This window comes from Metopolophium dirhodum, chromosome 7, assembly GCF_019925205.1.
Source record: "Metopolophium dirhodum isolate CAU chromosome 7, ASM1992520v1, whole genome shotgun sequence".
In the NCBI taxonomy this organism is placed as follows: Eukaryota; Metazoa; Arthropoda; class Insecta; order Hemiptera; family Aphididae; genus Metopolophium; species Metopolophium dirhodum.
Window position 1 is genome coordinate 12,218,206 of NC_083566.1, and position 18,021 is coordinate 12,236,226.

Genomic DNA, 18,021 nt, shown 5'->3' on the forward strand with positions numbered 1-18,021 from the left:
ATCTAATAGATAATATCCATGATATCAGGAAAATAAATATACTATAATTTATTATTTTAATATTGCATATTTGCAATTTGCATATTATTTGCACTCCATGTTTACATCCGGCATAATATTTCATAGTTCATACAATAAACTTCGAATGATTAACTCATGTCCTATTCTATATCCTCAAGTCCGTAGTCCGTGCTCATACCGAATCATGTAGATCATTAATCGTATTATTACTCTTATATACCAAATATAATACATTTAAATTATTAATAAAAATAAATAATAATATATATCATATTCGATCACATTGCTCACATCAAACATTCACAATATATTGAGTAATTATTGAAAACTACTAATACATTTGTATTATTTTTTTTTTTCATTTTAAGAAGTGTATTAATTGTTATAATTATCTATATAAAATCATTAGTACCTAGATTATTTGTTTAAAATTTACTATGGCTGTACCGTCTCCAAAATCACCTGAACAGTCAGAACGAAGTCGAAAATATGACAGACAACTGAGGTGATTTTTTAATTTTTTATCATCAATTGCTTTTAAAAATATCAACATTTAGAACATACTATTGTTAAATAAGAAACCTTAACCAATTAACCAACAAAAATATACAGTTTTATCCGTAGCCCCCTCCCCCGTTTTTTAATCATATTTTAGTTTTAAATATTATTTCTCAGGGTATGTGCTGTTGATACAATTTTAAACACCCCCCCCCCCCCCCCCAGATAAATGTCCGGGATGTCCCTAGTTGTATGAATATTATTATTCTAATTTTTTTAAGTCTAGGTTTAAAATAAAGAAATATTTATTTACTATATTCATATCCATAAATGTTATCTAACCTAAACAAAAATGTCATAACAAGGATGGTAATTAGAATTAATATCATTCAATGTTTTATTTTAAATTATTTAAGAACAATATTGTTTACTTGTACTAAATGTGTTAAAGTGTTTATCATAATATTGCTGTATTTACCTATGCCTGTATTATTAATATTACCATTGATTATTAATACTAAGTATTTATAACCAATGATATTACCTACAAATAATTATTTTATTAATTTGTAATATTTATTTATATAATTTGAAATATTTATTATTTTAGATTATGGGGTGATCAAGGGCAGCAAGATTTAGAAACTGCTCATGTGTGTTTAATTAATGCTACGGCATTAGGAACAGAGATATTGAAATCATTAGTATTACCTGGTATTGGAGCATTCACTATAATTGACAATGAAGTTATAACTGAAGAGGATATAGGTTCTAAGTAAGCTCTATCAAAACTATATTATTTTGATTAAAATTGTAATCATCTATTTCTCCATTAGTTTCTTCCTTACAGCAGATAGAATAGGAGAAAAAAGAGGATCAATTGCTTCACAACTCTTATGCGAATTAAATCCAGACACACGAGGTCACTTTATTGATGAATGTTTACTAAAGTTATTAGATTTGAATCCCGGTTTATTTAATACATTTAACGTCGTTGTCACTACGTCGCTACATGAGAAGTATAAATAATGATAGCCAAAAATTATACCTAAATGTAAATTTATATATTAATAGAAGATTGTAATTGTTTTTCTTTTTAGAGAAATTATTGATTTGTCTCATAAGCTATGGATTTACAATATTCCTCTTTTAGTATGTCAAAGTTATGGATTTTTTGGTTCTATGAGACTTCAGCTTGCTGAACATACTATGATCAAAACCCATCCAGACAACCAGAATCCTGATCTTCGGTTAGATTGTCCATTTCAGAAACTTAAAGCACATTTTGATACTTATGATCTAGAAGCTCTCGATCTTACAAATCATTTGCATGTTCCTTATCTTGTAATATTATATAAACATTTAGAAAAATGGTGTAATGATATTGGTGATGTCAATGTACTGCCTGAAACATATAAGCAAAAACAAGTTATCCGGGAAAATATAAAAAATAGTTAGTATTATTTTCTTTTTTTTTAAATAACTCATCAATATTAAAATAATATTAGATCAAGTTTAAATTATAATTATTGTCTCTCATAAATAAAATAATATTTTTGGTATAAATAAATTTGGTAAGATAAATCATTATAATTAATAATTATGTATATAAGTATAATATAGATAAAATCATAGCTTTATTACTCAATATCTGATAACTACTTAAATTAAATGTTACATTTATTATTTAATTTATTCAATAAATATAAAAATAAAAAAACATATCCCCTCCCTATAGAATTATTATTATTATTAGTTAAAATATACTAACATTTTTACTTGCAATTTTTTTAATTAAGATTAAAATTATACAAATCTATTTAAAAATTAAAAGTAAAAGAAAATTATAATGTGATTAAGTTAGGTAGGTAACCAACCTAACCTTCGAAGTAATCAGACTAACTGTTAATAGAAATAGAATATATAACAAACCATTAGTTTTAAACAATTGAGTAAAAAATATAATTTTTGTATTAATGTACTTTAGGTATTAGAAAACATGAAAATGGTACTTTGCATCATGAAGAGAACTTTGAAGAAGCAATTCGATCTGTTAATTTTGCATATAATCGTACATCATTGTCAGAAAATATACAGCTTATACTTAAAGATGAAAAGTTAATGAATTTGACATCAAATGTTGGTAACTAAATTATAAATATTGTGAATAAATTAAATTAATTATAAACTAATTTAGAGTCAACCTTTCTGGATAATGGCTAGAGCGCTCAAGGATTTTGTAAATAATGAAGGATGTGGCAGGCTTCCAGTTCGTGGAACACTACCCGATATGACAGCTGATACTTTTAAGTACATCAGTTTGCAACAATTGTAAGTTTTTCATAATTCCTTTTTAATGGCTAAATATGGTGCAAGCATTCACATATATGTTTAGATATCATGAGCAAGCTGCCAAAGACGCAGAGGCAGTCTACAACCGTGTCCAACAACTTCTTCAGAATGTTAACCTCCCTGATGATACAATCACGGAACAAGATATTAAAATATTTTGTAAACATGCATCTGAGTTATGTGTTATTAGAGGTACACGAATAGCTGATGAGTATGAACGTAAGGGAAATGCTGATAATGAGATATGTGAGTTTATTGTTTGGCTATATTCAAAATTCATAGGCGTTTAGGGTTTGCCATTACATACTTAGCTACTCCAAGAAAAAACCCATTAATACTCTTTTTAAGTCTATTTTTTTTTTTAAAGAACTCAAGTATAATTCATTTCATGTATTTTCTATAAAAAATTTATTTGTAATGATAATTTTCCTAATTTTATTGGAAGAACGCTTATTTTGGATAAAAAAACAACTTAAACTTAAGTCAATGGGGCCCGATTATAATACTATATGTATTTTACTACCTATAGGTTTAGTTAACTATTTGGTTTATTATTGAACATGATTTACATTTATTGTTAGCTCAAAGCCTTGAAGATCCAGACAGTTTGATCGAACATTATATCATACTGCGTGGTATAGAAAGATTCTATTCGGAATATTATACATACCCTGGTGAAATTGATGAACAAGTTGAACCTGATATTCCCAAGCTTAAGGTAAACACTAGAATTATATCTTGAAAAGCTATACATTTTGTAACACATCACATATCCTTAGTTATGCATATCCAAACTATTAAGTGAATGGGGTTGTATGTCTTCTACAAAAGAGGACTACATACATGAATACTGTCGCTATGGCAAGTCTGAGTTGCACAGTGTATCTTCGTTTATTGGTAAGATTTTACTATTTATTTATCCTTAAATTATAAGACATTTGTACCAAATTAATTACTATCAAATTTTCATATATTCACAAATATCTATACATTTATTTTCAGGTGGTTGTGTATCACATGAGATAATAAAAATAATCACACGACAATATAAACCAGTAAACAACTCGTTTGTATATAACGCTATTAACTGCAGTACAGAATCTTTTACATTGTAATCTATCTTAAGACTTTAAGAACCAATAATTAGAAGTAAAATTATTTAATATTATTTTTTCTCTCTTCAATGTGAAACAAATATAATTTTTAATTATTTTTAAAAAAATCTTATAAATAATAAAAATACTCATTATTTTATATACGAGTTTCCATTTATTATTTTAATTAATAATACATATTATTACTACATAAGCAGATTGTAGATAGAGAATAATATAGTGTGATTCACTAAGCATACTCAATGCTCATCCCCCTTTTTTCTCTTTAATAACGCATTTATTCAAAATCTGATTTTTGGAATTTATAAATATGCTTTTAGACCATATTTTCAAATTATTGAGATTTTCTGTACTACACAGAGTGTCCTGTGGAGATACAAACTTTTGTTTTTCAAATGATAACAGTCTTTTTCAACTTTAAATTATACAGTAGATAATTTTTCTGAAATTGTTGACATATCAGAAACAAAATTTGTAAGCGTAGTTTTTGAGTTTTTCAACTTTGTGTTCTAAGGATAAAAGACCAATGGTAATAGGTTTATGTGGGTAGTCTATAAATTATCCACTAACCATGTCTGCTACATACTTTTGGTACGCCTATGCTTTAACAGTTCTATCAAATTATATAAAATATTTGGTTGATTGGTTCTATCGATGACCATGATTTGCTTTTTAAGGTGCACTACTGCACTGTCACTATATTCCGTGTGGTTAACCCATTACCGCAATATACCTAATAGCTGAAAACATTTAACTACTCCACTGTAAGTTAAGAAGTGGTTTTTAATGACAAGTAACATCGTTTTACCTGAAAATTATTATTTAATTTGGTGGATAACAAGAACATTAAAAAAAAAATACCTCACAGTTACATGTATTACAGATGTGTAATAGTACCTTACAAATATGAAGAATGAGCTATGAGTTTATAACTAATATAAGATAGTTAGATTTCTACTCTTAAAATAAAACATGAATAACGTTTTTATGCTCATGCTTACAAGACGAAAACTATAAAACACTGTTTAGAATATACAAGGCCGTTCCTGTGGGTTTAAAAGGGTTTAAACAGAAATATATTTTTAGGAAGTTGGTAAAATTGTATCTTCTATGCGCTATTTAGTCTGATATGCTCAAGCTGTGTATGGTGTAATTGTCATGAAATAAAATAGTCTACGGTGTTAAATTTGTGAAATTATTAATTTATTTTCGGACTTTTTTAAATTTACATAGGTAATGGAAATTGTCAAAAACTAACAATTGAGGTAATACAATTTGTTTTAATGGTCATAATATGTACCTACGTCGTGAAGCATTTGGGAAAAAATAAAATAACATGGCGTTGTATGAAAGCGTGTTCTCTCCAGTGTACGGGGATATTGTAATATATATATTGAATCACAACATAATAATCATGTAGAAAATCGTGTACTCAATACAGAAGAAATGAATGTTACTTAATGACAAATTTATACAGAAAATGAAGGACTAAGTAATTTCTTCTAGTATAATTAATCCTGTAGTAATATTTATGGAAAATGTAAAATGTAAAATAGAAATAAAAACTACAGCTAGAAGCCTAGAATGCCCACTGAAATCGAATGAATAACCAAACAGAAGGGTGGAACCATTGTTTTTCAAAATTAGTAGGCCACAATCATCCTTCTGTTTGGACATTTATTAAAAAAATGAGGTCAGAGTTGTCTTCTGACGAAGCAAAGTTAGCCCAATTTACAATAGGCAATTTAAATATAAAAAAAAACTTATGAAAACATGCAAGACAAATTATATAAATATGTGCTAACACAACGAACAATTGATGAATATTTGACAGCTATTTGTTACACATTAAGATTATTTTAGATTATGAGAGGAACGATGAATGTAAGTACCTATTGATTTTATAATGATGCGTGTTTTTTTTTCTCATTTTTTTTTGTGTATCATCACTCATCATGGTTTGGGGCAGTAAAACTGCTTTGATTTTCTTCAACAGTATCTTGTTCGATGGGAAAGTGAATCTAGTTGGTGCATTCGGGAGGTCAAATTTAAAAATTCCCAATAATTTTCAATAGCGCCGGGAAAAACGCGATTTTTTACGCAAAATCGGTTTTGGTTTTTGGTGTAACTCTAAAACAAATGAACGTATATACATGAATTTTTCACATGTTTATATTCGCTTTTTCTATGCACGATAACATTTTCAAAATATTTTGATTTGTTTTGAACTGTTTAGGAATATTTTCAGTTTCCAATTGTATTAGTCTTTTTTCAATGAATGTCAATGAAACTTTATTTGTTGGCAAAAAAGCTTGAAAATTTAATACAAGGCTCCTACTATATTGTTACAATGACATTTGAAAAATATTAAAAATCCTTAGTCACAGTTTTTTTTATAAGCATTTAAAGTTCAAATGTTGACAAAATATACGGAAAAATCACGAAAATTAGCAAATTATTTTGAATTGAGAATTCATAAAAATTTTTCTTTTTAAATCTAATAAGATTTAAAAATCAAAAATCTAATACAGGTTTATTCAGAAGTTTGTCTTATAAAAAAAAAACGTCTACATCAAATTAAATTAAATTTTTATGAGCGTTTGAAGTTTAAATAATATTTTATTTGATGGGTAAAAAAGCGTGAAAATTGAATGCAAGGCTCCTGATATTATATTGTTACAATAGCAGTTGAAAAATTTTAAAAAATATATAGGCATTTTTTTTTATAAGCATTTCAAGTTCGAATTTTGACAAAATTATCAAATTTAAAATTTAATAATTATTTTGTAGTTAAAAATGTATATAATGCTCAACTTTTATAGCTAAGGATTGAAAGTTTAAAACAAAGTTCAACGTAAATAGGTAAATATATAAGTAATTTATATTGTTACAATGGCAGTTGAAAAATATTAAAACTACATAGGCACAATTTTTTTTATAAGCATTTAAAGTCCAAATTTTGAAAAAAATTATCAAATTTAAAATTAAATAATTATTTTGTAGTTAAAAATTTATAAAATGTTCAACTTTATAGCTAAGGATTGAAAATTTAAAACAAAGCTTCACGTAAATAGGTTATATATAAATTACTTTATTCACAATATCATGAAATATATACTTAGTAATATCATAGGCTGACTGACCGTTTTCGCTCAGAATTGTTTTTCTTATACAATGATATTATATCATTGAATTTAAATTTAAGACCGTCCATTACAGTGACCCCCTTGCAATCTACTGTACAGCAGAGCGACATCCACTTACCCACTTTTTTTTTATTTAATATTATATTTTCTTTTAATATTTTTATACATTATTCATTATATTATATATATATTTATTAGTAACAATATGACTACATTAATATAAATTAAATTTTTGACTCATTTTAATTATTATTATATAGTATGAATATTTGACAGCTATGCTTACACAAGCTATTTTAAATTGTATTAATTGTATTAAATTTTGGATTAAATAATACATTGTATTAAATTTATTGTTGTAGCACAAAAGTCAAAAATAAATCCGTGTCATTTTTGTCAATCCATGGCTTTTTAGTCTCTTGGAGTTTTTATCCCGTAACTTTTTTATCAGTGGTTTTTTTATCCGATTACCTTAATCTGGATGCCAGATTAAGATAATATAATGGACTGGAAACGACATGGTCGGCGGGGATCGGGGGACGGCCACGAAAAGGTGTCACTTAGCTGATAAGAACACTTTTCTTGAAGTTTTCAGCGCTACCGGTGGTTTTATTTTGCTACACAATTTGTATCTTAGTCCGTGTTAATTGCAGAGGGCGCTGTGAACTCCAGGAACACGTAGCGACCCCCCGCACTTTATTAGTATTATACCCACATTAGTGGCCCGTGATAAGCTGCTCGTTTCCAGTCCATTATATCCATAGATAATACATAATATTATGTATTATCTATGATTATATCTTAGTCCGTGGATATTTAGATATTCAGATGATGACATTATTGAGTATTGACGGTATTTCCAATTTCATCGGTGTTGAATTGTTAAAACTTGAATACTCAATATTTGAACGTTGATATTATCATAATATAATAATATAATTTATAATATTCATAATATATGCTAGTATAGTAGTATCCATCACTAGTCAGTGTCTCTTACGCCATGCCGTCGCCGAACATGATCTCCGAACCGCTCGACGTCAGGTAGGCATAGCTTATGGTCGTCTAGGTTTTTTTTAAGGTTTGAGGTTTCACTACACTACTATATTCGATTATTGTCCGTGTTTCAGTTTTGTCATCGAAGAGCTAGAAAACGACGAGATCCAAGAAGGCTGTCTGACGGCCGAACAGTACACCAAACTGTTTTCTGCATACTTGTACACCAACGAACTGTGTGCTGCAAAGTTCTTATGGCGCCGTGTGCCCGAACCGGTCAAGGCCGATCCCGAATTACATAAAGTCTGGTCGATTGGCAAAGCCCTCTGGGCAAAACACTACACACAAGCATATGAACTGATTGACTGCAAATGGTCTAATGTACTGGAGCCCATCATGGTTGCAATCAAGCGTCGCATCCAACAGGACACATTGAAATTCATTAGCATGCACTACGAAAACATACAACTTGACAAATTTCAAACGTTCATGGGGGTAGACAAAGAACAAGCAGAAAGAATAGTGGAGAGTGAAGGTTGGACATGTAGAAATGGATATGTCTTGCCGATAGCAATCAACGAACCCGATTTGGGACTAGGTGGTAGTCAAGAAATTCTGGACAGATTAGTGACTCTATCATCATTTACGTCTTATATTGAAAATTGAATCAGTTTTTTGTTTGTGTATTTAATCAATTTAAGGCTGATCCTAACCAGTCTACTAAGATATCTTGGTTAAAAATTAATTTTAACAAATAATGTTTGTGTCAAGTGTATAAAAATATAATCTATACATAAGGATAATATTAAATTTATATCTTTTATAAATTTCTTCTTCTTTTTTTATTTTATATTTATACATAAAACATAATTTCCGATGTTAACAAACAATACTTATGTACTATGTGTCATGTTAAATAAAATCTACTGCATTGTAGATAAAAACTATTTCATTTAAAAATTAAACATCCATACTTAAAATTATTTTATTAGGTTCTAATTATCCCAGAACTTTTCATAAAAGAATATTATAGGTGGTCAAAAGACAAGAAAAATATAATTTTTATACTTCGGCAACCTTCGCAATATCAAAGAAAAGTTAAACAAAAAATTAATAATCTTTTAATTATTTTCAAATAAATACAATCTTAATCTATTACCTTACCTAGGACACATTTAAATTATATAAATTAAAAGTACTTTAACTTATATGTTTAATGAACACTTACAAATTATTTGCCTTAACGAATTATGTCCTAAGTAATGATAAATAACTTATCGTTTGTATAACTACATAATATTAGTTTATATTATATTTTTAATTATAATAGATTCATACTTTTGTGGAATACTATTGATTCTTACATTTTTATAAAGCTTATATATAAAAAAAAAAAAAATATAGCAATATGTTTAAGCAAAATATTTTATTTTCTATTTATTAGATTATCTGATTTTTTAATAGCCATTAGGCATTAATTTTAACTCCATGGATATCATAGCCCATAGGCTACCTTTACCAAATATTCTTATCAAAATCATTATATAAATGTTAATAATATTAAGTAATAAGCTCGGCTTCAAATAGTATCCAAAGCATTGGTAATAACTAATAAGTAATATACTTTTTAACATTTTATTATATTTATGTACCACAAACATTTAAGTTAACACAACCTGTTTCCTACCTTGTGAAGAAAACAATTAAAAATGTTTCAAATTATTAACATTTGTAACATGTAAATAAAAGTAATTTATTTACCTATTTACATGGAACCTTGTATCAAATTTCCAATCCTTAGCTGTAAAAGTTGAACATTTTATACAATTTTTAAATTTTAAATTTAATACATTTTGTAAGAGTTCTAACTTTAAATGCTTATAAAAAAAATTTCTGCTTATGTATTTTTAATATTTTTCAACTGCTTTTGTAGCAATGCATCATAATTTTTTACCCAACAAATATAAATTTATTAAGATTTATAGAAATAAAAACTAAAAAAATTGGAAACTGAAAAAGTCTGTACACCGCCCAAAATATTTTGAAAATTGAATCGTGTATTGAAAATGTAGATATTAACATTAAGTGAAAATGTCATGTATCTATGGTTTTTTGTTTTAGAATTACACCAAAAAATTATTGTTTTTCCCTCCACTTTAAAAAACTATTGACAGTTTTACCTCCAGAATGCACCAACTAGATTCACTTTCCCATCAAACAAGATACTGTTGAAAAATATCAAAGTAGTTCTACTGTCCCAAACTGTGATGACAGATAAAAAACACAAATAATTGTAAAATCAAAACACTCCAATAAGAATCTGAAAAAACAAGTATATATACATTATATATAGTTTATAAGGACAGAAAATATTATTAATAACTTACAAAATGCATTCATTAAATCATTGTAATATCATTTAATTACTATTCAAATACATGTATTTTTTAGGAGAAGAAAAATATTTCTATAGCCAGTTTCACTTATAATTAATTATTAATTATCTCTTATCAGTTATTAATATTTAAGAAATATTGTATAACAAAGAATTCAATATGTATAGGAATTAAATAACCAAATATGACTGGACCAAAAGTAATAATCATTTTAGAAGACTAGGCATAGTTTTTTTGAGAGCTTCAGAGGAAGTTGTACCCGAATGTGTTGTCAGTCAGTGTAAGTTATACTAACATATAATATACCGAAATGTATGTCCGGCAATTCTAATTTTGTGATTTTAAGCTTTAATATTAGAATGAATTGACCTATTATTAAGCTTGAAGGTAAGAACATTTTGTTATCTATGTTTCTCGTTGAATTTTTTAACTTTTAAGGAAGTTACCAGTTATGATTTATGAGTATGTAAAATACTAAAATTTTTAAATGCTTATTACTCAGCACTCGCTTAAAAATGTAAATGTTGTAAAGAACTAACAAGAGAACACTTAGTTTTGCCTTTAATTTTTATAACAGATCAATTCACTCTACTATAAAAGCTATCAACACACCAGTGTCATAATCAGGGGAGAGGCTGAGAGGGCTGCCCCCCCTGAAATGTTAAGAAAATTTAAAAATTATTTTAAATGGTCTATGAGTCGCTCAAAAAGTCTTAAATTGTATTTAAAATATTTAAAAATGCACTGTAAGTAATAACACTATTCAGCTATCTGTGTTAGTACGTATTTAATGTATAAAAGTGTAAAGTTGATCAGCCCCTCCCCTGACTGGCTACGCCACTGCAACACATAATAAATTATTATGTAGTGCTAAAACAAATTTTCTATGTTGTCTGTTTGAAATACGAATACAGTACATGTGGCTGTAGACATTCACTTAATGAATTATGTTTCTGAACATTTTGACAGTGGAACAAAATATTGTGCCTAGTTTTTATTACGTCAAAAAGTATAAATATTATGGTACATTTTAATTACTTCAACTGTAATAAATTTGTAATACAATAATCATTGGTAGAACAAATACATTAATGTCATGTAGTATAATATTAATTATATTTCTAGATAAAATGTGATAAAGTCATAAAGGAGTTTTTTTTAAAAATATGTACAATAATTTGTTGATATTTGGTACATTTTAATCATTATTTAATATTTGTTAAATTTTGAACATGTCATAATTATGTTAAAAACGTAAATATTATTCAAGTACTAATTTTATGTATATATGTGTAATATGTACATAACACATAATTTAAATTAAAACAAAATTATTTATGTTCTATAGAACTCACAATAATTTCTATTATTAAGTTTTTAATTATTTTGTTTCATTCACTTTGGTAAATAACACAATGTTTTTCTCAATATGAATATATTTTCACAAAAATATTTAAAAAAGTAATAATAAGAATATGAGTAAAAACCAATAAATAAGAACTTGATGTTAATACATACAAGATTACAATAATTTATTATTAAAAATTAAATACAAACAGTCAAAACTGACGGATAAAACACATGTTTTAGAATAAAGATAATACATTTTGTTTGTATACAATATTAGTCTATTAGAAAAAGATAGAAAGAGAGAATAACAGTAATCCAATATATTTAGCTGTTAAAGATATTTACCAGTTTTAAAAATTCAAACAAACTAAAAAAAAATAACTTTCACAGAAGAAAAAACAATAACCAAATAATCTTTAAATAATTACCTGCACCATAATGGGCTTATAAGCTAATTTATCTGTGCATAAAGAAAGGATTTTATTTATATATTTTTCCAAATTAATATGCGCATGAATATTTATAGGACATTGGATTATAATCATTGATGGCAACTTAATTATATATATATATATATAATTTTTATGGACCTTAACAGTAGGACTATGCACAAAGAATTTGCATTAAAAATTAAAAATACAATTTTTGCTTTTCGTTTTATAAATTAATATTATATATTTATTTTCAAATTTAAATGTTTTCTTTTTCAAATGTAAAATTAAAATATCTTACTAAAATACATATTTTCCAGCGATAATACCCAACAATGCAACTACTATCGCCACGCCAACCATCAGAGCGATATTGGCATTTCTGTTTTGCATATCCAAATGCTGACTACCACCAACAGAACGTTTTTGAGATTGCTGGTTTTTGATTTCATATTGAAGCTGCAATAGTTCTTCCTATGATGCATACAATTCAATTAAAAAAACAACTCAAGAATTAAAAAAAAAAAATGTAAATTGTAATATCTCACTTTCAATTTCATATTTTCTTGTCTTAAGATTGTCTCTTCCTCGCGTAATTCTTTTACTTCAGTGGCTGCTTTTTGTAGTTCTGTTTCAGTATTTGTTTCTAATACAGCCTGTTAAAAAAATGTTTTGAAATATTTTTTAAATATTGGACTAATCAAAAAACTTACTGTGGTATCATCATGAATGTTTTTAGATTCTAATAACTGTTCGACTGTAGGCATTTCAAACGAGCATTTTAATTTAGAATCCATTATTCTACCTTCTTCAACATCTCTCCACTATAATAAAATAAATAGTTGTTATTTATTTTTTAAATATAATAAATGTTTTAGATAAACTATAACTATATTCAAAAAAATTAAAACAAAAACCAAATTAAATTAAAAATATATAGGTATATACATTTTTTTAATCTGTTTAAAATAAATTGTTAATATTTTTGACTTAAGAATTGTTACGAAAGATTGAAGTAACCTGGAAAGTTTTGCCATCTTCTCCATAGTCAGCAACAGGATCTATAACAACAGTCTGTACCAAAAACTTGTGTTTATTTCTTTCATTGGCATCATAGTCGAATGGTTGCAATATTACTGGATAACAAATTCATAACGCACACCAACAAAACGCAAGTTAGTACAATCATATTGAGGAAAAATATTTTTAAGGTTCATTAAAAAATTATAAAATGGTAATTAAGCTTGGTAATAAAAATAAATCAAACAAAAAGGAAAAAAAAATTTGAAAAGGATTGTTAATTTAATGATCTCAATGCAAACTAATAAAAATATTATTTATGGGCGTTTGTTTATAGGTACCTGAAATTTCCGCCTTTTCTTTAGGAGCAAGTTCACCACAATTTGGTCTGACACAATAACGCTTAGGTGCAGTAGTTTTGATTTTGAAAGCCACTTTTTTATCACTTGGATTTTTCAGAGACATAATTGTTTGAACTGGTTCAGTAAATGGACCTAAAAAAAATTTTTTTTTGTAAATCACATTTAAAATTGTAGTAATAACTTTTCCAGAATAATAAGTGGGTAAATAGAAGTGCATTTTGCAGATTTACTATTGTATTTAAATTCATAATTAGTTAATGTACACCTACTTCAAATACTTTTAAACAAAATTTAAAACATGTTGGTAATGGGTTTTTTTTTTTGCATCAGCAACTATGGCCATTAGTGTTTTTGTAGTTGGTTGAGGAACTCGTGTATGTGGAGCAAGGATTAGTCACTAAAAACCAGGATGGTACCCAATCCGGGGACTAGCGACGCCGGCATATGCTTGATCTCAGAGGCTCAGATGTCAGAACACGTTAGTGACTAAGGCCAACCACCGAGCCTTAATAGTTAATCAATTATTCTATTGGGAAAATTATGGTCTAACAGTTTATATATTTAACCTATTTATAGTTAATAATAAAAACAGTTGTATTTATTTTTGATACCCACATTAAGTTGTAACTTTAAAAATATTTTAGGCCAATCAATGTTCAGAACCCTAGCCTTACGCCATGCATTAAGAATTTATGATAAGATAAAAAAATAAAACAATAATGAAAATTATTGTTGCTCCCGTTGTTGCTTATAAAATATTAAACTTTTCACATACCAAACTATTTTTTTTTTATTTCTCTTTAATCTTAAATTATACTATAAATTACAAATCAATTATAATTTTCAACTATATTATAGGTATATTGCAAATAATATGGTGGATTAAAATTTTATTGATTTCAGTTATCGAACATTTTGTAATTATAATAGTAGATGCAAAGATTTTACTCGATTTTAACAGTGGTTACATTATCTATAAATCTATAAAATCATATGCTAGTATTTTATATGTTAGGTAATAGCTTATAATAACTTATTGGGTATTAAAATCATTGCAAATTAATAAATATTGCATTGATAGTATAATGTTTGTAGTTTACTAAGGAATAATTCTTAGTCCGTTTCTTAAATATTTAATAACATGACTACAATTAGTTTGTTATTAGGTACTTAACATAAATTAGGTGATTAAAAAAATATATAAATACAAATTTCTTTTAAGATTTTAATTTAATTTTTTTTTTTCATCAATTAAATTATAAATACAATTATAATTTTCAATATTAAATATTTGATACTTTTTAATTTAAATTTTAGGTTAGGCTATAATATTATATCAATGGTTTATTCTTTGAACTATTTAGTATGTTACACTAATTCTATGTAAAATTTAAATAGGTATATTATACAATTTCATAATATTACTGAAATGCATAAAAACATCTTTATAATCATAAGTAAAAATTAGTTAGAAAAAAGTTACATAGAAACCCAATAGGTATTAAATTAGAATACCAAAGTTAGGTTATCCTACTTATATCAAGTTACATAAATAGTGAAAATTGCAGTTATGAAAAACTAAAACTAATGTAATTACCTACCTACACATCTTATGAATCATTATTGTACCTATTTAATACAAATATTTCTAATTAAGAACCAAATTTACTAAACATATGAAGGTATATTGATATTATTTCCCTTATTTATCATTATTTAACAATAGTACACAATCTCGCTATCCAAATTCCTCATTTAATAGGTATGTAAATACAAATAAAAGCATTACCTCTAATTTTAAATTTGTTTTTGTAATAGGTAGTAAAGTTAAGTAGGTATTGGGGAAAGTATAAATGATTACCAAGTAGACGGTACATTTTACGTAGTAGGAAGAATGAAGATCAAATTAATGGATATTAATTTTAATGTACGTAACAATATAAACATAAACTAGGCAACTACTATGTAGAAATAACACTACTTAAATGTTGTTCATAGGACAACATAGGTATAACATGAAACTGATAAAAAAAAAAACACGATAATAAATATTTTTGATTTTAACATATATGTACAAGATACAGCAAATGGTTTGAAAACTGTAAATAAGAGTGTCAATAATAACAATCAAACAAATGATTAAAATAAAGAACAAGTGATGTGTGGTAGACACCGACACCGAGTACACTAAGCCAATTCATTCGACTCTGGGATATCAACGTGCAATGCACCGTGTTCTACAAAGGTTTTCGACATTTACAGAAATGGTGTTCAGAAGGGTTCTCTACCAAAACAGTACACACAGACATAGATAACACCGGATAGGCAAGGTATCGACCCACCGAGTTTTTGGATTTTAACCTGCCCTAAAAAAGTTAACAATATTTATTATTTATTATTATTCATATTTCAGTGTTCAGAGTTTGGGGTATTCAAATATTTTTGGCCATATAGGTATTACTAAGCCGGCCAAATATTATGCGGCCCACCGAGTTCATCTCGGTAACTCTACGGGCCTATTTGGGACGGACACAGACCCATGAATTATGGGTGTTTCGTCGTGAGTGTTGCTAACCTTTGAATTTGAGCTCGTGCGGCGGCTCGATGAATAGTATCTGTTCGATCTTGGACGACATGATTTGGTGCTCGGGATAAGTGGTGTCAAGACGGTGGCGAAGCTGTCGTCAAGTCTGTTCGCAGGCAAGAATGAACCGGATGAGGCGGCGTCGATGATGGCTGGTGCTGATATTGCTCGAGTAGCTACTTGCTAAGCCGCTGTTAAGCGATAGCCAATTGCCGATATGAGTTTGCACACACGCGCGGGCGCGCACCTCAAAGGAACACGCACACAAACGCAAGAGACACACACACGGTCGCGCGAACGCTGCAAAACGTCGCGGGCCACACAGTAGTACGGTACGCGCACAAACACTCACACACACATACACAAGTTTAGGACGGAGGTGACAAACGACCGACCGGTGGACAGTATGTCTATATGTCGAAGCAGAATGTCTTAGGTTAGACGGTCAGAATTTGAAACGTTGTCGTACGGCAGCCGTTGGGCAACGCGAGACCGAAAAGATTATTGAAAATAAGAAACCTGAAAATCACTATGGTAGTTTAGTGGACAAATGCGCATGAGTTGTAAAGCCCTGAGCCGTGGTAGAGCCCGTAGTCCGTAGAGGAAAACTTGATGATTAGAAAAAAAAACAACAATAACACAACTCACAAGTAGAACCGTCTGTTTGACTGGAACACCAGAAGCAGCTGTTGCTATGAGGTTATGAAAAAACCGTGACATACCGCAACCGTGGTCGCCCAAAGCTGCCTCCATGTCCGGTGACTCGATATTGGCGGGCTTGCCACAAGCTGTGAACAGTGCGAGCGGCTACTCTAGTTTTGTAGACTCTTATGGTTACATTTATACTCATTGTATATTGTATACTGTAGTTACTGTTTATTACTTATTAGTTATTATAGTTGGCGAGTTGTCTAAAGTAAAATATTTATTATTTTGTTATCTTTATTAGTGCTTTTAGAGAATATTATATACGATACAGTAAGGTGCGAGAATCGTTGCAATCCACATCATGTCATGTTTTTATTTGACATTTTGACTAGTATAGGTACATATAAATACGATTTTCATATTGAATACAACTTAAACTTAAACTACGGAGGCTTTCAAAAATATTTTTATTTCATTCAGGCTTCATCTCTAAATGTATTTCCAATCATTTTTACAGTTATTCGTAAATTGGTTCTCCAGTGGTCTACGCGTAGACTGGTGTAACAAACTTAGGCGTTCTCTAAATTCTTAATGAATCATTTCAACGTTTTCATTCTTTAACACTTAACAGTATGACAGGCAACAACAGTGCCTATACGTTTATACTATATAATATAGCAATCTATTATATCCTATCAATTTTTAAGTAGGTACATTAATGGTTTGTAACCTTATAGAAAACCCATTATTTATGATGTATAAAGAGTATTTGGAAGAGTTAACTTCATTTGTATGCACATTAAAACAATAAGTATCTATAATTTAGAGCCAATGAACTTATAGACAATACGATAAAACAATTGTATAATATTTCAAGGTGTTCAATTGTTTAATTATAAACTAACTCGAACCTTGATAACTCGAAATTCTCGACATCTCGAACAAATAAAATTCCCCTTCAAATAACAATAACACATTAAGATTTTGATAACTCAACATTTTTGGTAAGTCGAATTTTTTTTTTCCCGTGAGCTTCGAGATACTGAGAGTACACTGTATTAGAATTTTCTCTACACCATAACAAAATATTTGTTTTAAGCTG

General features: G+C 28.0%; 3 protein-coding genes across 4 annotated transcripts; 2 read left to right on the top strand and 1 right to left on the bottom strand.

Moving 5' to 3' along the window:
• Nucleotides 1–34: 34 nt before the first annotated feature.
• Nucleotides 35–4,125, top strand: LOC132948484 (NEDD8-activating enzyme E1 regulatory subunit). 2 transcript variants are annotated; one of them, XM_061018969.1, is made up of 11 exons: nucleotides 35–335; nucleotides 431–526; nucleotides 1,130–1,294; nucleotides 1,356–1,538; nucleotides 1,620–1,972; nucleotides 2,507–2,658; nucleotides 2,717–2,850; nucleotides 2,915–3,117; nucleotides 3,453–3,589; nucleotides 3,651–3,768; nucleotides 3,874–4,125. In XM_061018969.1, exons 2-11 carry the CDS (start codon nucleotides 459–461, stop codon nucleotides 3,984–3,986), a joined length of 1,626 nt encoding a protein of 541 aa, XP_060874952.1. In that variant the 5' UTR covers nucleotides 35–335; nucleotides 431–458; the 3' UTR covers nucleotides 3,987–4,125. The 2 variants fall into 2 exon arrangements, with proteins under 2 accessions (XP_060874952.1, XP_060874951.1); XM_061018968.1 differs by having other exon boundaries at nucleotides 35–526.
• Nucleotides 4,126–7,858: 3,733 nt separating this feature from the next.
• Nucleotides 7,859–8,938, top strand: LOC132948768 (COP9 signalosome complex subunit 8). The gene is made up of 2 exons (XM_061019410.1): nucleotides 7,859–8,176; nucleotides 8,263–8,938. Exons 1-2 carry the CDS (start codon nucleotides 8,136–8,138, stop codon nucleotides 8,792–8,794), a joined length of 573 nt encoding a protein of 190 aa, XP_060875393.1. The 5' UTR covers nucleotides 7,859–8,135; the 3' UTR covers nucleotides 8,795–8,938.
• Nucleotides 8,939–12,039: 3,101 nt separating this feature from the next.
• Nucleotides 12,040–16,918, bottom strand: LOC132948766 (vesicle-associated membrane protein-associated protein A). The gene is made up of 6 exons (XM_061019409.1): nucleotides 16,263–16,918; nucleotides 13,667–13,819; nucleotides 13,326–13,441; nucleotides 13,019–13,129; nucleotides 12,854–12,961; nucleotides 12,040–12,779 (listed from the first exon to the last, which is right to left on the bottom strand). The coding sequence occupies exons 1-6, from the start codon at nucleotides 16,321–16,323 to the stop codon at nucleotides 12,606–12,608; spliced, it is 723 nt and encodes a 240-aa protein (XP_060875392.1). The 5' UTR covers nucleotides 16,324–16,918; the 3' UTR covers nucleotides 12,040–12,605.
• Between the last annotated feature and the right edge of the window lie 1,103 nt (nucleotides 16,919–18,021).

Bases quoted from the DNA above. Each gene is read 5' to 3' on its own strand.
- LOC132948484 (XM_061018968.1), top strand. From the start codon at position 459: ATGGCTGTACCGTCTCCAAAATCACCTGAACAGTCAGAACGAAGTCGA. The intron at 2,851-2,914 runs GTAAGTTTTTCA...ATATATGTTTAG, and splicing joins TACATCAGTTTGCAACAATT to ATATCATGAGCAAGCTGCCA. The intron at 3,769-3,873 runs GTAAGATTTTAC...ATTTATTTTCAG, and splicing joins CAGTGTATCTTCGTTTATTG to GTGGTTGTGTATCACATGAG.
- LOC132948768 (XM_061019410.1), top strand. From the start codon at position 8,136: ATGCCGTCGCCGAACATGATCTCCGAACCGCTCGACGTCAG. The intron at 8,177-8,262 runs GTAGGCATAGCT...TCCGTGTTTCAG, and splicing joins TCCGAACCGCTCGACGTCAG to TTTTGTCATCGAAGAGCTAG.
- LOC132948766 (XM_061019409.1), bottom strand. From the start codon at position 16,323: ATGTCGTCCAAGATCGAACAGATACTATTCATCGAGCCGCCGCACGAG. The intron at 13,442-13,666 runs GTACCTATAAAC...TTTGTTATCCAG, and splicing joins AGAAAAGGCGGAAATTTCAG to TAATATTGCAACCATTCGAC. The intron at 12,962-13,018 runs GTAAGTTTTTTG...TTTTTTTAACAG, and splicing joins ACATTCATGATGATACCACA to GCTGTATTAGAAACAAATAC.